This window comes from Manacus vitellinus, unplaced genomic scaffold (assembly GCF_001715985.3).
Source record: "Manacus vitellinus isolate BGI_N305 unplaced genomic scaffold, ASM171598v3 scaffold_12_pilon, whole genome shotgun sequence".
NCBI lineage: Eukaryota > Metazoa > Chordata > Aves > Passeriformes > Pipridae > Manacus > Manacus vitellinus.
In genome coordinates, this window is record NW_021938949.1 from 14349737 (window position 1) to 14368094 (window position 18358).

At 39.2% G+C, this 18358-nt stretch overlaps 1 protein-coding gene across 1 annotated transcript in view; it reads left to right on the forward strand.

The window, feature by feature from the left end:
• Positions 1-3108: 3108 nt before the first annotated feature.
• The window catches only part of USP7 (ubiquitin specific peptidase 7), a 39655-nt gene continuing 24405 nt past the window's right edge, over positions 3109-18358 (forward strand). The window contains exons 1-6 of the mRNA XM_029957758.1: positions 3109-3209; positions 8804-9002; positions 10426-10564; positions 11263-11351; positions 12061-12169; positions 17024-17154. Coding sequence (XP_029813618.1) covers positions 3167-3209; positions 8804-9002; positions 10426-10564; positions 11263-11351; positions 12061-12169; positions 17024-17154 — 710 coding nt within the window. The 5' untranslated portion in view covers positions 3109-3166. The remainder of the gene's footprint in view (positions 3210-8803; positions 9003-10425; positions 10565-11262; positions 11352-12060; positions 12170-17023; positions 17155-18358) is intronic.

Below are 18358 nucleotides of genomic sequence, written 5' to 3' on the forward strand. Positions count from 1 at the left end.
TGCTTTGTTGTAATACTTCTTTAATTGATGTGGTTTATGTTAACTTTCAGTTGATTAATAGGCTGCACCTCTAATTTTTTCTAAGGATATGATTAAAACTGGGTATTCTGGTCTGGGAATGGGCAGATGACATGACTGGGGTGATGTTGACACACTGTGGTTTAAGCTGCATTAAAGACAGCAGTGTATTAAGTAGTATGTTTGGTAGGAAGGTTTTCCTGGCCAGTGTGGACAGGTATTTTTTTCTCTTTCTTAACCCTGTAGTGTATCATTTGAATAATTCTGTGGCATTGCCTCTGCTTGAGGCAAAGGAAAACATGTTTCTTAATTAAATCCTAGTATGATTTTACAGTTCTTTCCTATGAGCTCTTAAGGACAGCAGAGGAAAACATAAATTACTGGTTTTAAATGCTGTAGTAGAAAATATATTTTGTCATACTGCTTGCTAGTACATCTGTTGAAAAGGGATTGTGTTTTGTTTGTGTAAAGGATTTGCTGTAGTAGTTGAATTTTATTAGCAGTTAAAAAACTTCCTTTGTTCACAGAAGCCAAAAGCATTGACTGGTGTTATCTGGGTTCCATCTCTGAAAGCTGTATAACAAACTCTATGTCAATATTTGTCAAAAAAAGCAGCAGAGGCATTCATCATGGTTCATTTGTCTTATCACTAAACAGTATCTCTCAGAACCTGCCTGTGCTCAAGTTGATTGCTTTTGCTATGATCTCTTCTGCATTTTCTCTTTCCTCTGCTAACCATTGCCACTTTTGCCACTGTTGCATTGCTGAGGACTGGTCCTGCTTAGACCAGCACCATCCTGTTAAAAGATTAAAAAGTGGCAAAAAAAGAGAGCAGAGTATGGAAATGAACTTGGGCACCTTTCCTTCTTACTCTTCTTTTTGTCACTTTTCCTGCCCTTGAGTTGCAGCAGTTCAGACCTGTTCCCCCAATAATTTTATTGTAGTTAATCTCTCTTTTAACTTGCTGTCCTCCCGTGCTGCAGCGTTGTCAGTGCCAGTCGCTCTGGGTAGGGACTCCTGCAGCCCTATCACACAGGAGGCAATCTCCTGCAAACCTTTCTCTAACCAAATCAAAAGTTTTAAGTCATTCTTGATTTTGCTTTTGTCCTAATTCTGAGAAATAAGAGAGGTGGTGCACATGTTATCCTGGGTGCTGCAGATTGGACACTTCCAAACATCCCTTTGGCTCGTGCCTCGGTGGGATCTGCTGCACCCCAGTAAGCCCCGAAAGCCGTGATGGAGCAGGGAGTTGGTGATCTGCAGAGCTCTAATCCAGGAGTAAGTCTCTAACCTGATCCGTTTCTGATGAGGTGAGGGCAGAGGTTACTGGTTCTGCGGATTTACTACAGGAGTAAACAATCAGAATAGGAGTGCTGGGTGTGAAAGTATCTTCTTGTGTGCTGTGAATTGGAATGAGGCTGCAAAAGCACCTTGTGCTGTAAGGAGAGGAAAGACTGTGAAGCAACTGGTGACTGATCCTACTGCACTTCTCTCATGGCTTATCCAACCCTTGGCACGAACTCCCTGGCTTTTAAAGGTCCTCAGTGGTGATCTCACAGCAATTCCTGCTGTTGTTGGTGTTTGTCCCTTCTGTACAGGAGAAATTCAGTTGCAATCCAGTAGAAGACAAGCGTCCAGGCTGGTTGCCTCCATGCTTCTGGGCAGTTCTTGCAAATAGCCAGGTGTCGTCCCAGTCTCTGGGCATCCCAATCCTAGGCACCCTGGTCCCTGGGCATCCCAATCCTAGGCATCCTGGTCCCTGGGCATCCCAGTCCTAGGCATCCTGGTCCCTGGGCATCCCAATCCTAGGCATCCCGGTCCCTGGGCATCCCAATCCTAGGCACCCTGGTCCCCAGGCAGTCCAATCCTAGGCACCCTGGTCCCTGGGCATCCCAATCCTAGGCATCCTGGTCCCCGGGCGTCCCCTCGAGCGCTGGGGAGCAGAGAGGCCGTGGGAGCTCGGCGGGGCCGGCGGCAGGAGCGGCTCTGTCCAGGGTGCTGACGGGCGAGGAGCACCAGCCCGGCCGTGCCCAGGACTGGGATCGTGCTGTGCCCCTTGGGAACTGTTATCCCTGGTGCACACACAGTCAATAACTTGTGTGTAGTTTTGGGTATAAAACTGTTCTTGGTTACAGCCTTGGGGCTTTTGAGAGGTAGCAGAATATACAAGTTAATAGCAGGACTAGCACGGCAATAAGAAACCCCTCAGACCCTTTAAATTAGAGTGTCTTTTGAGCAGTGCTTTGTCCTTGAGGTGGTTGCAAGGGGTTATATGTTTTACAGTTTGATGATAAAAGCCACTTTATCCAAGAATATATCCACTTCCCTGTAATCATGCTGAAACTATCCATTGGCTTTTGGTGCACAAGTGATGAAAGGAGGTGTTGTTCGGTTGTTGGATGAATCAGGAAGATGTGTGTTCATCAAAGCAATGCATCTTTAAAATAGTGGTGTTTAGTTCATCAAGTTGTCTCATATCTCTTGGTTTAATGGCATTTACATATGTTTTAAATGGTCTTTGTAGCAAAACTTAATAGCAATGATGACTAAAAGCTGGAAAATGTTGTATCTAAAATGTTCCTTAATCTTAAAGGATTTCCTTTCCAATTTTCCCCAAGATATAAATCTTACCATTACATTTGATTAAAGGTTTAGGTTTTTTCTTAAAAAAAACAGTAACACTGAAGAAGTCTTAAAGTAAATTGTTAATTTAGAAAGTCTGCTATTAGAAACTTGTATCTGTGTAAAAATGCAGAATGCCAGAAAAAGTGATTTAAAAAGTTTTTAGTTAATGAGACTTGATTATGAGATGCTGACTGTGAGACTGTTTGAAAACTTAGAAATCAGTTAATGATATTTGTATTCCACATTAATGTGGACTTTCTTCTTCATCCATAAATATTCATCTATCTGAAGAATTGTAGTTAGACACATACCAGTACAATTGCTGTGCTATAATTAAGGTAGATACTGTTCTGTGCAAGTGTGCACCATCGGCATGTCTTGTAAGTGCTACCTGAGACAAAAATGTTAATTTCTGATTATTAATCAGCTGGTTAATTTTTACATATTTTTTCTTGTCTTAGCTGGAGATACAGATGATCCTCCAAGAATTACTCAAAATCCTGTCATTAATGGGAATGTAGCGATGGCTGATGGACATAACAACACTGAAGAAGACATGGAAGATGGTAAGTAAATACTTGATAAAAGCATGGTTTGTTTGGCTTCTTTATTGTTATGATTTTGAGAAGAAAATGATCCATATCTTACCTGTGTTCTCTGAACTGCAGCTCATTAAAAAATGAAACCCTCTGTAGTTGTGGCTGCTGGTTTTCTGTACAGGCATCCTTTTAACACACTGTACAATAGGATTAGACTTCTGAGGGCTTGGGATTTTTTCCTCATACTCATTTTAAAATTGCCCAAAGTGATACTGTCCATTGTTATGTTTTGTGATCCATCCCTTTAAACGTGCTGCAGCTGGGGCTTTGCTGAATAGTGACAGTTACACAATTCCTTCAGGATGTTTGGAATCCTTATCTGTCCTGCTCTCTTGTCAGGTGGCAGCTGTGCTCTGCTTTTGTCTTTGTATGGTAAGTCAGTGGTAACTGTTCCATTGATGAACATATTTTCCCCTCAATTCTGATGCTCTTTTACTTGCAGATGTAAAGGAAGAAATAAGTATTGATGTCCTGTTAATAAAAGGGGAGGTGTGTTTTGGGGGTCTTTTTGTTGGTCCATTAAATGGAAAAAAGGGTGTACAGTCTTTTTCTGTTGCAGAAGATCAGAAAATTATAAGTAGATGTGTCTGGGTTTATTTAAAGAAAGGTAAAAAATTTTTAATTCACTGAAGTCTATTAAGTTTAGTGAGGAAAATGTGCAGTGATACTTCTTTTCTTAGGAGAGGATATGGGCAGGGACTGCTCATTTTGAGGAACTAAATAAAATGGAGTTGGGAGAAGGGGGACAGCATATGAGTGGGATTCGTTCCACTCTGATTTCATGTTCCATGCTGTCTCGTGAGATACATTCAGGAGTGGGCATAAACATTTAGTTAGATTTGTGCAAAAATGTTGAGTGATCTTTTGAGAAAAACCAGTGTTTAAGGTTGAAGGTCAAAAAAGTGCTTACTTTCTTGTATTGAAGACACATAGAATACTGATAGAAAATAGTAATGTTCATGAAGAGAATAGGGTTTAAATTCAGGACAAAAGCATCTCATGGTTGGATTGCCTCTGTATCATTGGCAAAGATAAAGTTTCCTATAATCAGAGTCTCATAATAAAATAAAAATGAGGTCTGCTTTTAACCTATGCATTTTATTTGTGTGATTACCTAATCTCATTCAGAGGGCTTTGATTTATTGCTCAGAGCAACTAGCTGAGAGTGAAACAGGGAATTCTGTTCTTATCAAAAGCTTTTGTAAAAGATGTTAAATGTCTTTGTCAGGCCATGGTATTTGGAGGGTGAATAGAGAAGATCATGTGAGTTAACACTGACTGGCAAGAACAGCTCTGTTTAGTTTATGTTCTTAGTAGTGGTGTTTATAGATAGAAAGCCTGACAGTGTTTGCTCTTGATATAGCCAGTACATAACACACTGGTCAGGTAGTAAAAGAATTTGTCCACTAGTTGGTCTGTGTACACATTAGGCAAAGGGAACTTAGGCTGCACAAACAGCTGATGAAACCCAGGCTATATCAAGGCTGACAGGTAATCAGACACCCAGCTCTTCATTCAGAATAGTGTGGACTTTTTAACCAAAAAACTGCCGTCAAGCAGTTTCTGTCAGCTGCCAACTGACTCCTCTCAGAACTGGGTATGAAGGTAGGGAGAAGTATCTGAAGGTAGTTGACAAAAGGCTTATCAAAGCCTCTCAAGCCTTGGTGGAATTTCAGCCTGGTGAGGAGCTTTGGCCCACTCTGCTGGTTTCTGTGATCCAGCTGGAAGCATTGACACAGATAGAAAGTAGTGCTGTTGCAAAATGTTACAGTTGCAAAAACATTCCTGAAGACTCACGTAAGTGGATGATACCTCTTTTCCAAGTCCTGTAACTCAGATTAGTTGCTTGCTGTTGCATTATTTACACACCAGTGCAGTTACTCTCTTGCTAACCTGGTTTGCAGCATGATGTGTGTGTGTAATGGACAGCTCAGAGATTCAAAAGATAAAAAAAAATGAGAGACAGGGGCTTCTCTGATAAATACGCAGTTTCCCTTTGCTGTTATTCCTAGCAAGGGGCATCAATCTGAGCTGATACAGAATGCATAAAGAGAATTTAGATACCTCTTGAGTGAAATTAGTGAATTTAATGGTTCCTGCGAAAGAGGTGAGCAGGAAGATGAAAGGTTGATGCTTCCAGCTGGATCATAGAAACCAGCTTTCTGATGATTTTCTGAGTTCAAGAAATTTGGAGGTGATTTTTGTTATTCCAGCTTAGCACATAAAGAAACGACTGATAAGACTGGGGGGAAAAAAAGTGCAGCTCTCATCCCCTTTGCTTGGGAACCAGCCACAGGCATTGTGAGGCACAGGGAATGGGGGCAGCACGGACCACCAGCAGGACTTTGAGATAAGGCTGTGTTCTCTCAAGCACTGTGACTAGTACCTGTTGTTGCTCTGTATGATGTCTTAGCAATTAAAAAGAACCAGCTGAAGGAATGTAGTGTGCTTTGTACAGAGAATGCCTTAATGAACCAGGCTTTGTGAGCTGGCATAGCGACTCCTGCAACTAATGTAAAAAATATTAAAAACAAGGTTCTGATCGAATTTTGTTTGCAAGTGCATCAGTATTCAAAACAGCACACAGAATAAATTCTCTTAGAAGTTAAAGTTCAAACAGAAGGTCCCAAACTAAACATAAACTCAGAGCTTTGCAATTACCTCCTAAAGTCTCATTTCTGTGAAGAATTGCAGAGGCTAGGAGGCTTTCAGAAGCATCAGTATTAGCCATGTGCTGGTATTGCATCCGGTATTTGGATCATTATTAAAATATTCATAGAATATTCAGCCAGTTTCCTCATTAATAATTCAGGTTCAGAATATTTTAATAACCTCAGTGCACTTTAAAGGTAGCAAAATTTACTAATAGAATAAAGAAATCTGCTTTTCTAAACGTATAAACATTTAAATAGGTGCTTCCATCTTGAAATGGATCATATTCCGTATTTGGCTCTCTGATTTGCAGGATCTTTGTTGTATCAAGGTGCTGATTGTGGCATTCATCTCATCAATGAAAAAATCTTTTCCATGTAGCAGATACAATCTGTTGCATGTAACTTCTCCAAGCATTGTCAGCTGAGTCTGTTCTGTTTACCTTGTGTTCAGCATCACGTCTTGTATTTGTAGTTCAGGGATTTATAGAAGTCTTACTTGCCAGTCACTACTAAATTATCCTCCTGCCAATTGCAGTCTTTTACTGGAAGCTGGTGGACATGTTTGTGAGGGTGAAAAAGGGTTTTATTTATTGATGTGCTCAGAATAATTGTCACATTTGCTGTGTAAACCGCAGTTTTTAATATAATTCATCTTTTAATCGATTATACTTGCTAAAAAAAATGGGATTTCTGGAAGGAAAGGAAGGTTGTTATTTTTAAAGAAACTTCTGTTTCAGGGTTGACTTGTGTTTTTTTGGAGTAGTTACTAGTGATTGCTCAAATATTTTACAGAGAAGAGTGTTCTTCTCATACACAGGCTTTCCTGAAAAGAAATCAAGAAATACAGGCAAACTTTCTCTGAAGCATCTGCAGATGCTGCGTGGGCTGTGTTTTTTAGCTGACACTGTAGCAGCACTGCTACATCCTTGTGCTGAAGTGCTCTGAAAGCTGCATCAAAGGAGGCAGAAACCAAACTTGGCTCGTTGTTTGGAGGCTTAGACTGAGCCCAGAAGCACTGATCTGACTGTGAGTAGGGAGGAGGACTTGAGCTGGTTTGAGAGACATGTGATGGAAGGCTGATTTTTAAATTGTTAAGCATGTTACAGATTTGTTTTATCCTGCCTGCAGATCAAGTTTTAGAGTGTACAGCTCCTCTGGCTGCAGCTTGCCTGGCTTTTGGTTGTAAGCATCCAGCTCTCTACTCTGTCAACAGGCAATGAGTAGTGAAAATGGGTAGAGAACAGTTTTTCAGTGATAGACTAACAGTTAACTGCACTTACATGTAGGGGAAAAAGGACAAAGGAATCCTTTGAGCTCTTGTGTCACTGAGGAAGCTGACAGTGCAGGGTAACAAGGTCGTTGCAGGTGTGGAGGGGAGAGGAAGCTGGTTTGGGCTGTAGTACTGTCAAGAGACAGTTGGGAGTGCTTATGGCTGTCAGACCATACACAAATTAGATCAATGGGGTGGCTGTTCAGAAGTAGGACAACTGCTTGAAAACTGTTTAGCAAGGGAGAAGAACGAAATCTGTCAAAGTTCCCTGGCAGTTGTGGATAGAACTTGTTAATTTTCCGTGTTGAAATGTATGATCTTTACCCTGTTGCATGTTGTAATGAAGAGTGTTTCATTTTTTAAGTAAGGTATCAACGAGGACTCACCTGTTTATTTAAAAATGGTTCAACACTGTCTCTGGTGCTGAGTGAACTGCTGCTGCCCGTGCACAGAAAGAACACATTTGTTGTGTAGTGTGTGCCTTGTCACAATTTCCTGATCAGATCTCTGGCTGGTGTCATTGTACCTCGGTGCTTTTTGATTTCAGGTGTCACTGCACACGTGACATCAGTTCTGCATCCCCGTGGGTGGTGTGAGAACAGCAGTGAGCAGGGGTGCTGCCTGCTGCCCTCTGTGCTGCTGGAGCCTCCTCACACCCAGTAACAAACCAAACCATGTCACACCAGCGTCAGGCTGGAGCCATGGAAAAGGAGTGTCTAGTGCATCCTTGCACTGCAGAACTGTTGGGATAAGTTGCAGTTGTTCCTTCCCTGTGTGCAGTATGAGGCTTGTCCCAATAAGGAGAGCCCAGCCTTGCAGAGCCCAGCCTTGTGCCTTGCTGAAGCTGTCACAGCCTCCAGCACCCAGTTATAGCTGTGTACAGCAGAAGCACAACAGATCGTGGTATATGAAGAACTGGCTATATGGGAAGAAAGAGAAATTAATTGTGTGTGTCAAAATAAACTTTTTTTTTAAAAAAAGTGTCTTATTTAACTTTTAGACTGCTAAAAATCTCTAAGAGAAATCTCACAGAGAATACAGGACCCTACGCTTGAGCTGTTCTTCAGCAAACTGGTATGAGATTTGAAAAAAAAAATCCAACAGCCAACCTATGGGGGTCATCATTTTGAAAATACACTGTTGCAAGCCAAAAACAACTAAATGATGACTTGGTATCAACAGGGCATTTGAACAGATTGTGAAAGTCCTTTGTGCATGTGGATTCATGCAGGGAGCTGACTTAAACTGTGCTGTGGAGATGCTACTCAAGAAGAGTTAAGAGTGGGCTGTGATTTAGTTGTAAAGCATTTGATGTCTCTGTCTTGCTGCACCCGCTGCTTTAGAAGAAACTTGAGTGGTAACAAATTCTACTGCTGAAGAAGTATTTAAGGAAAGAGTGTACAAAAGGAATGCATCTTTCAGAGCTCTGTTTGCCTGAATTGTGTCGCAGCGTTTTTCAAAATGAAAAAATTGAAACTTAAGTAATAAAGTAGTCCAGTGTCTCTCTGGGATGGGACTGTCTTTGTTGCTTCCAATATCCCGCTACATGAAACATGCTCACATTACATGATTTTTGAAAAAGGCATTTTTAAGTGAAAACATCATTTTTTTCAAATAATTTTGTATATGTGTTACAGATACAAGTTGGCGATCGGAAGCAACATTTCAGTTTACAGTGGAACGCTTCAACAGATTGAGCGAGTCAGTTCTCAGTCCTCCCTGCTTTGTACGGAATTTGCCATGGAAAATCATGGTTATGCCACGACTCTACCCGGACAGACCACACCAAAAAAGTGTAGGATTCTTCCTTCAATGCAATGCTGAATCCGATTCCACGTAAGACCCTTTTCATTACTGCACAAGTCCTCGCTTGACGCTGGTTAATCTGTTGCAAGAAATACAGACATGCACAAAAAATATTTCACCTAGCTTTCTGCAACAGGAAAGAATTCCTGCAAGGGTGTGAGTCCCCTTTCCTCCTCACCTTTCTAAATCTCAAAGCCTAAGAGTAATCCCCTCTTTAGGATGAGCTGAAAGTACCTTGTGTAACTAGAAGTTTGTGGTAGAATTTAGATACATTTCTGTTTAACTGCTGGGGGGAAGTCCTTGACTGACAGTTTTGTTGGCATAGGAAGTGTTCTGAGTTTGTTTCAAATGGAAGTGGTACTGGAGCTCCTCTGACCTTGCCGAGCTATAAATCCTGCCCTGTGAAGTGTGTGAGCAGGTAACTGCTACCACTGGAGGCACAGCAGGGGATGAAAGTGGAGTTCATCCACTTTCATATGAACACATATGTGTTCTTGGAGTCCTGCATGCAAATCAAAATTGGTTATCTTTGAACACTTTTGTAAGTAATACAAAAATTTTAAAAGATAACTACAAATTTCTGGGGCATTCCTGCAGCTTCTCCTGCCAGAGTGCAGACCCCACAGGTGTCCCTTCCAGCAGGGTAACTCCATTCTTGCACCAAATCTCACAAAACTTGTTGTTCAATCTGAATAACAGGTTGCTCTTTTTCATCAGTTTTGTCATTTAGAAGGTGAGTGGTTAGTGCAGGACGTAAAGAAAAAAGTTGGAAGTGTATTAACAAGTCGCAGGAGAAGTGATTCATGTGCAAGCAGTCACAGAAAAAGGATAATGTGATCTCTAAAAGTACCAACCAAGGTGCAGCTGGTGGAGCTAAGCAAGCAGTAATGCCACTGCATGAGGCAGTGACAAGACCTTGTCTGAGCTGACATTCAGACTGATTGTCTTGCACAGGTAGGGTGATTTTGAACAGGAATGGTCATAAAGAAGTGCTGCTGAGACAATTGGTGTTGGGGAGTTTATCTTGTGGAAGGAGGGTAGAACAACCCCCTCCTTTCCTTAGCCAGAGGCAGAGATACCACACTCTGTAGACACCAGGAGCACTTGGAGTTGGCTCATCCATCTGTGTTAAAGCAGATCAGAAGTAGCTCGCCTCTGAGAGCACTCAGCTCTTCAGCCTCTCTTACCTGCAATTGCCTGACAGTACTTTATTAACAATGCTGTTGCCCTAAGAAAAATTTCCATTCCAAGTTCACATTCATAATGTGGCTTCAGAAAGCCCCAGAGGTTCATGCCCTCAATAGCAATTAACCAAGTCTTAACATCTAAAAAGGAAAAAAAAATTGCCGTGTGCGAAAGTGATGTACCAAAAATCCCTAACAAAAAAATTATGCTAATAACTATAATAAGCTTGGGTTTGAATGAGTTTCAAGTGTTTCTTCTGTATTTATAGGTCATGGTCCTGTCATGCACAAGCAGTTCTCAAGATAATAAACTACAAGGATGATGAAAAATCATTCAGTCGTCGTATTAGTCACTTGTTCTTTCATAAGGAGAATGACTGGGGCTTTTCCAACTTCATGGCCTGGAGTGTAAGTAATTGGACATGTACTAATCTATTGCTAGATAGGAGCAGTTTTGTACTTGTACTCCTGCATACTGAGATGCCAATTAAAAAAGGGGTTTTTTTCTAAGGCTGATATTTTTTCTATCACTGCTGTGGATTACTTTTCAATTTTTTAAAAATTCCTGTACTAAATTTTTGTAGAGTGCTTTTACTTATGTTGTAATTTAAATACTCCCTCACTGTTTTCTGCATATCTGTGTTTGTTTCCACTATGTGATAGTCAGTGGCATTCTGAAGCAACATAAATTTGTTTGCATTTCCACATGTTCTCTGTATACGTGTATGGATATTTAATGCCCTAGTCATACCACTAAGGTTTATCTTGAATTGTGACAGCTTTTTAAGCATTTGCAAAGGTTCTGGAGTATTATCCAGAAGAAGCAGAACATTTGATTACCAACTCTTGTACCACTGAAAACTGAAAATTACTGCAAAATCTTAAAAGGTGGGAACAAGTTTCCTGTATTGAGACACTAAAAAAGGATTAAAATATATTAAGCTGAAAAACAGCTACTTTGATGTTTTCTTCAGTTTTTCTTCTTTAATTTATTATTACTGATAGCTCAGTCTTGGAAACTAGAAAGTGATCTCTAACTGGATGCTTCACTACAGTCATGTTGCAAGCTGCACTTTTCATGTTCCTGTGTCATTCCTGTTTTACAGGAAGTTACTGATCCTGAAAAAGGCTTTATAGAAGAGGACAAAGTTACTTTTGAAGTCTATGTTCAAGCAGATGCTCCACATGGAGTGGCGTAAGTATCTTTAATTAAAAACAAATAAGTAAAATTCTTAATTCTAGTATTTTTATGTTACTTGAGATTGTTCAAGTATTTTGTGTTACTGCCATTTGCAGCTCTCATCAGCCATTCTCACTTTGTCACTTCTAATTGATGAATTCACACAGCAATATTTTTATAGTCACATGGAGATTTTTGTATAGCTTAAATTTGTTTGTGTGAGTCAGCATAATGTTATGGAACCTCAACTTCCATCCAGAGTCGATCTCTGGTTTAACACCTCTGCAGTTCTGGCCTCAGCATTTGTGATCTTGGAGCTGATACAGTGGAGTGGCTTTGCTGTCCAACTTGCCTTGGTTTACAGTTGCTGTAAAACTTCTCCATCTGAGTTGTTCTACTTCATGGCACTTGTGATCAAAGTGGTTGTACTGAAGTGGAGACTTGCCCTTAAAAGTACAGCTCTGGGTTCCAGTACACTTGCATAGTACATAGTTTTTCTTCCATATAGGACATATAGCTTTAAAAAGAAAAGCTAACAAAATCACAAAGCATTTAATTGCAAAGACTGTTGTTACTGGCAGTCAGTAGTGAAGTGTAGTTTATTTGAACCTTCAGTAACAGTGAAGAGTAGCTGAGATCTGCCAGCAGCACTAGCTTAGAACAAATGCCCTTTATTATAGTTAATATAGAACTGTCTTGTTTTTAACCACCAACTGTTTCCCAGGTGGGATTCAAAGAAGCACACAGGATATGTTGGCTTAAAGAACCAGGGAGCAACTTGTTACATGAACAGTTTGTTACAGACTTTATTTTTCACAAATCAGCTACGAAAGGTAAGTAACCTGTGAAAGAACACGAGTTTGCTAATTGAAATAGCCAATGTTATAAGTGTTTTAGAACAGAGCAGTGTGTTCCTTTATCCTCTTAGAAGAGCTGGACTTACATGGTGATGCACATCTTGCTGGAGGCTGAGTAGTTTGTGGAACATAAACTTTTGTCTTCTGCTGAAGACCTGAGCTCAGGGGGTGTTTCTTTGACTGCATTGCATGTTAATGTTGGTAGGAATTGCTGGGGGGAGGCAAAGGGGATGACTACATCTTGCAGATGAAAGTTGGAAGTAATTTCCATTTTTTGAAAGAGTTAAAATAGGGAAGTCAGTTATGGCTTCTGAGCCCATAAACAAAGTAAAAAGATGCACATGCACTGCATTTGTTCTGTCTTGTAATTTATATTATGCAGCTGAATTTTCTCTTATCATGGTTGGCTCTTTGTAGTGATGGGAAGCATTGTAGTTTCAGTAGTTTAAACAACTTAATTTTATGTTTGCTGTATTGATATTTTTTATTTACTGTAGATATCATTTCTTTGCAAGAAAGAACTTCTTTAAATATTGTTGTAATAAATATCCAAACCGAGGATAAAATATGCTACATAATATGTCACTTTAAAACAGGGCAATACCCCTAATGGGATTAAAAACAGAAGTGATGACTTGATATTGGAGATGGTTATCTAGACGAGGGGATATACTTGGTAAAAAAAGTAACTCAGCACTATTTAGTTTAGTAGAATGTCCTATTGATCCTAATTCATTGTCTGCCCATTTCTGCATTTACTGTATGTCTCTTAGTGAAAATGAACTGTTCTGCTTAGGCTTTCTCTTGTGTAGAGTAGTTGTTACCTTTGAATTAAACTTTCTTTTCCCTTTTTAATGTACTTGTTTTCCGTTGTCTTCAGTTTCCCACCATCTTATTACTTATATCACTGTGACCTGTAAGTGTCCCAGTTGGCATTTCTTTTTTTCTCTTTTGCAATGTGCTCTTTACTTTGAAAAAGCACATCAAACTCCATTAGACTGTAGCTGAGATCTTACCAATGCCATGGACAAGAAATAAATACCTGACTTGTTTTACATGATGCACCTGTTTCTTTTTGCAGGAGGTGTAATTCACTCGTTCAGCTTTTCATTCATTATAATTCCTGTTCTTTTTGCTCAGCTCATAACTCATAGTGTTTGTGCATTTTATGTTTTTGGACAACTTCACTTTGCTATTCAGAGAAAAAAGTATTTTTGTAATGACTCCATCTAATCCAATTGAGCAGTTTGTTTCAAGACTCTCTTGTAGCAGTAAATCAATATGAAGTGATCTTGTTCTGTGAAGGAGAAAGGCTTTTTGTGATAGAGATTTGTTTCAACTAACTAACCTTTTCAAGCATTGCCCTGCACTTCTCCCCCAGCCCCAAAATAAATAGCAGCTTTTAGGAAGTGTTAATATCTGGATAGTAGCCATATGAGAAAACTTGATTTACTAGCTGGTAGCTGCAGCTTCCTTTATGGAAATGGTCCTGAACATCAGCTGGAATGCCACTGGTACAGGTCAGGAAGAATCAGTAGTTGTCTTGTCTGAAAAAAGTACTTTTCACAACACTTTTGTTTTCACTTTGAGCAAACTCGTTCCTCTAAAAACCGAGTAAAATAAAACATGTAGCATCCTCAGTTTGCTTCTCACCATATCCATAATTTCTGTGAATCCTTCTTACTCAGAAGAGATAAGGACTTCTATTGCTGTTATTTAGAGCTTTGTTCCCAGAGAAGCTGCTGTCAGGAGCAGAGCTGGGGAAGCAAAGAACAATAGCAAAGGCAAACAGGTACCTATGGAAAGGCAGACCCTGGGGAAGTGTGGGGGAGGATTGATGGAGAGGTCCTTTCTTCTTTGCTCTGCCTCCAGACAACAGATGGGAGGTTCTTGGGTATTTGAAGTGAGACCTCCCTTTTAAGCTACCAAGCAGCTTCAGAGGTAGAGAATAAAGCCAAGGAACTCTCTCTTCTGAGCATATCTTTGTCTGTGACCAATAAATATGTGCTTAACTGTAGTCCAGGTAGGCAAGGAGCAGTAGCAACTTCCCAGATGGGTGCAGGTTTGATCTTGAGTTGTCCCAGAACTGTCATCAGTGCCTCCAGCCCATCAGTAATTGTGGCTGCTTCCAGTCCGTTTTGAAACTTTTTGCTGGTTGCCCTGAAAAATTCCCTACAATTCATGAGAACATTGCAGGATATTCATATAACTACACTAAAATTATAAATCTTGGTCCAGTGCATTTCTCCCTGATCTGGCTCTCCTCAGGTTCTCCAGTATATTTCACCTAACCTTGGAATTTCATGCACAGTATTTTCTTCCCTTCCTCAAGGAATTCTTGGCTTTAAGCAATGTGTTCAAGGTTATCTGTAGCATCCTTTCACTATGTAAATATCTAAAATTTTTCTCATATCTATCTGTTGCTTATAGTCCCTGCCTATGCATGTCCCTATTCCTCTTTTGTGTTCATTTCCTGAGGGAGCTTCTCAGATGTTAAATAGGAGATTCTGCTTTTTTAAGTGGATCAGAATGCCTCACTTCTTGATCTTGAGGTCAAGCTTTCAGAATTTGGGAGGATAAGGCAATAAAAATAAGAGTTTGTAGAGGATCACATTTGAAAAGTGGCTTGTTTTAGTGTGGAGAAACACTCCAAACTTAGAGAAATGAGCTTCAATACCACCTGTATGCACAACCAGGATGGAGAACCAAGGAAAGCTGAGTTAAATGCCTGGTTTGGATTGACACATGTAGAATTTCAGAAGAAATTTTTTATTCAATGGCAGCTGGAATGTAGGAATTATAAGTAAATTGTGAATGACTATTTTAATATTACTTGAGAGATATAGGAAAGGAATTAATTGTCCAGATGGCATATGAGGAAAACAAACAAGAACTAGATGTAAAGGATTTGGTTAATTATCAAGGTATTCTGAACTCCAATTTATGCATTTTTGATGGAAGAGTCAAACACAGGTTTAACTTTTAGCCTACTGTAGGTTTAGCATTTTAATATTTATTTATTTAAAACATATCACCGCTGACTGTATTTATATTTTTCATTACTCGATTTTTGTACCTTGTTTCTATTTGTTTAAACATAGCATGTAATATATATTTATTTTTTAAAAAGCATTTATAAGATGTTAAAAAAGTTAATAGGGGTTGATTATAGAGATTTGGAAGATTTAAGATGGTCATTCAAACTTCTGCTTCTACCTTTAGCCAGTGACACCCACTCATAAAAGGGTTCATAAACTGGGGGCAGGGAGGGGTTTTAAGTTAACTCTGTGAGATGCTGACTTGTTTTGATGTTCATATTTCAAAGCAAGAAATTAGTTTTACTTGTAAAATCAAAGGTGTTATTCTAACTATTCATATTTGGAGTTTGCCCAGATCACCGTGTTGAACTGTAACTCTGCATTTGGATGATAAAAATATAGCAATTGAAAATTACTTGCTTGTTTAACTTCTTAGAGTTGTTCTGAAATTCAGTGTTCTGACCTTAGGAAGGAAATTTTCATAATCAGCATGGTCCAGCCTTCCAGTAGGATGTGTGGAGAGGTTGTGGGATCTCCATTGCTGGAGGTGCTCAGAATTCAACTGGATCTGATCCTGAGCAACTCAACCCAGCTTTGAACTTGGCACCTCTGTGGGCAGGAGCAGAGTTCAGAACCCACAGAGTTCTCCTCCAGGGTGGATCACTATAAAGTCTTAAAGCAGTCTTAACTCATTAGAAAAGTTTAAGGATTGTTGAGTTTTGAGAGTTAAAACCCATTGCTGGTTATAAAATTGAAGATGCAGTTTTCTTCAATTTATAAAATTTATAAAAACATAATATGTTGGAGTTGCTGCACCCCTCTGGCATCCAGGCTAAGGCACAAACATAGGGAGAGCCACTGACATCCAGTTCAGCACTTCACTCACAGAAAGGGATCATTCCCTTTTGTTTCACAAGGAAAAGTTCAGGTGGCAGTTTTTCTGTGTTTTAACAGGTTATTTTCTCATATGCTACTTAATATTGGAGTCCTTTTAGTTTCATTTGTTGTTACCTAATCTCCTTCCAGGGTTGTCTGTTTTCTTTTTATGTCTCTGCTTCTTAAATGAGCATCTCCCTGTAAATACCTTTTGTTTGCCCTTCGTTTTCCCTACATATATTGATGTACACTTTTAAAAAAGTAAATCTCATTTCAGTGCCTACTGAACTCTCCTAATCCTTGTTTGGTCTGTTTGTGTAATTTCTTTGTTCTCAATCCTTCCCAGATCATTATAATCAGTGAATTGAATTGTTAAGATGTTTATTTGCTGGACAGTGATGACATTAAGTAGGAATGAATGAATGTATCAGGGAATCTCAAAGCTTCCTCTAACATCTTTCCCCATGTGGACCATTTCTGTTTTCATTCACTTGTTGCCCTTTATGGTTTCATGTGGTTGCTTTTTCACAAAACAAGTTATTTTCAAAAGCCTGCAGTGTTGACCAGTATATCTGTTCCTACTGTGACGATTGCATGGATAAACCAGGCGTGATAACTTGTTTGAAGGTGTTAAATGCTTTAGTGCATTTACTGTTCTAGGGTGGAATAAGGGAACTATTTAGATAAAATAACCATGAATAGAATCTGTTGTTCACATCTTTCTAACCACTGTGCTCTAAAGTCATTCCAGACAATTAACGTTTTTACACTACAGCACAAGACTTTTTTCAGACTGTTTTGAAGTGATGATTAAATTGAGTTCTGTGAAGGAAGTCACTGAAGAGGAAAGAATGCATTAAACAATATGAGCAATAAACTTTTCCTTAGATACTAATTGAACTAAATGCTTTTTCAGGCTGTGTACATGATGCCCACAGAAGGAGATGATTCATCCAAAAGTGTTCCTTTAGCATTGCAAAGAGTGTTTTATGAGCTGCAACATAGTGACAAACCAGTTGGAACTAAAAAGTTAACAAAATCGTTTGGGTAAGTTTCAGAAATCGTGGCTATTTATTGGATTTTTACAGGCTTTATAAAGCTTTTCTTTAAAAAGGCTCTTCTTAAATTGGGTTATTTTTAGAGAGGCACTGAGAAGTCTTAATATAACAGTGTTAATCATTAACTTTTCGTAGTTTACTTGCATAGGTTTTTATTTATAGTCAGTACTAAAGACAACTGATCCAAAAGCCAGATTTTTTGGAAAGAGGAATGGTACACAAACACAGCTGTTAGTAGCAGGGTTATCATTTACCTGTTACCTGAAAATTATGTAATACATTTGGCTTAAGTAAAATTCAGAGTAAATAGTTATTGAAATATTGCAGTTGATGTATTCTTAATGTCTTTTAAAAAAATAATTCTGTTTTAAATGTAGGGAATAGCAGTAATTTTCATTTCCATGTGAGTTCTGCACTGAGGGCTGCTGTAACATGATTTAGAACCGTGTAATGCTGTGTTCTGTTTGGTGATTCAAAGCTTAACAGGAGTATCAGCTGCATGAAGTAAAGGTGTTGGAGCACACAGAGAGTAATTATTTGCATTTCCTCATTCTAGCACCCTCTTTTCCCCCAGAGAACATCCACAAAAGGGCTTGCTTCTTATTTTCTTTTCTGCCCAGTATCCACTTGACTGCCTGGTATTTTTTTCCAGTCTGGTCATATTTCTTGTGAGATGGTGTTAGAGGGTGTAATTGTAAATCTGGAGTATCTAGACATAGGATTATACAATACAGCTACATTAAGGGTGGGTTTTTTGTGTGTTTTACAAGCGTGATGTTTTAGTTGAGCACAAGTTAGGACAGAAAGATTATGATTAGCATAACCTTTACAAGCCTTCTCTTTGCATGTTCTGTAAGCGTGGAGTAGGATTTGATTAAAATCTGTTCTAAAATACTGTACTGTACATTACTTTATTTCACTGTATCAGTAGACTAGTCCTGTAGTAATATTGACAAACACTTTTTTATTTAAAAGCACATGAGGAAGTTTGTATCCACACAACTGCCTGAGTGTTCATCCTGCATCTGCTGCTAACCCTTGTAGTGGTGCTCTGTCCTAATAAAACCTGTGTCTTTGCAGCCTCTACTTTTTACCTTTTGGGGGAAGTTTAAAATGAAATCAGTAACCTCAGTGTTTTGTGTTTATCTGGCCATACTCTCTTCCTGCTAGCACACTGTATATTTAGTTTATCA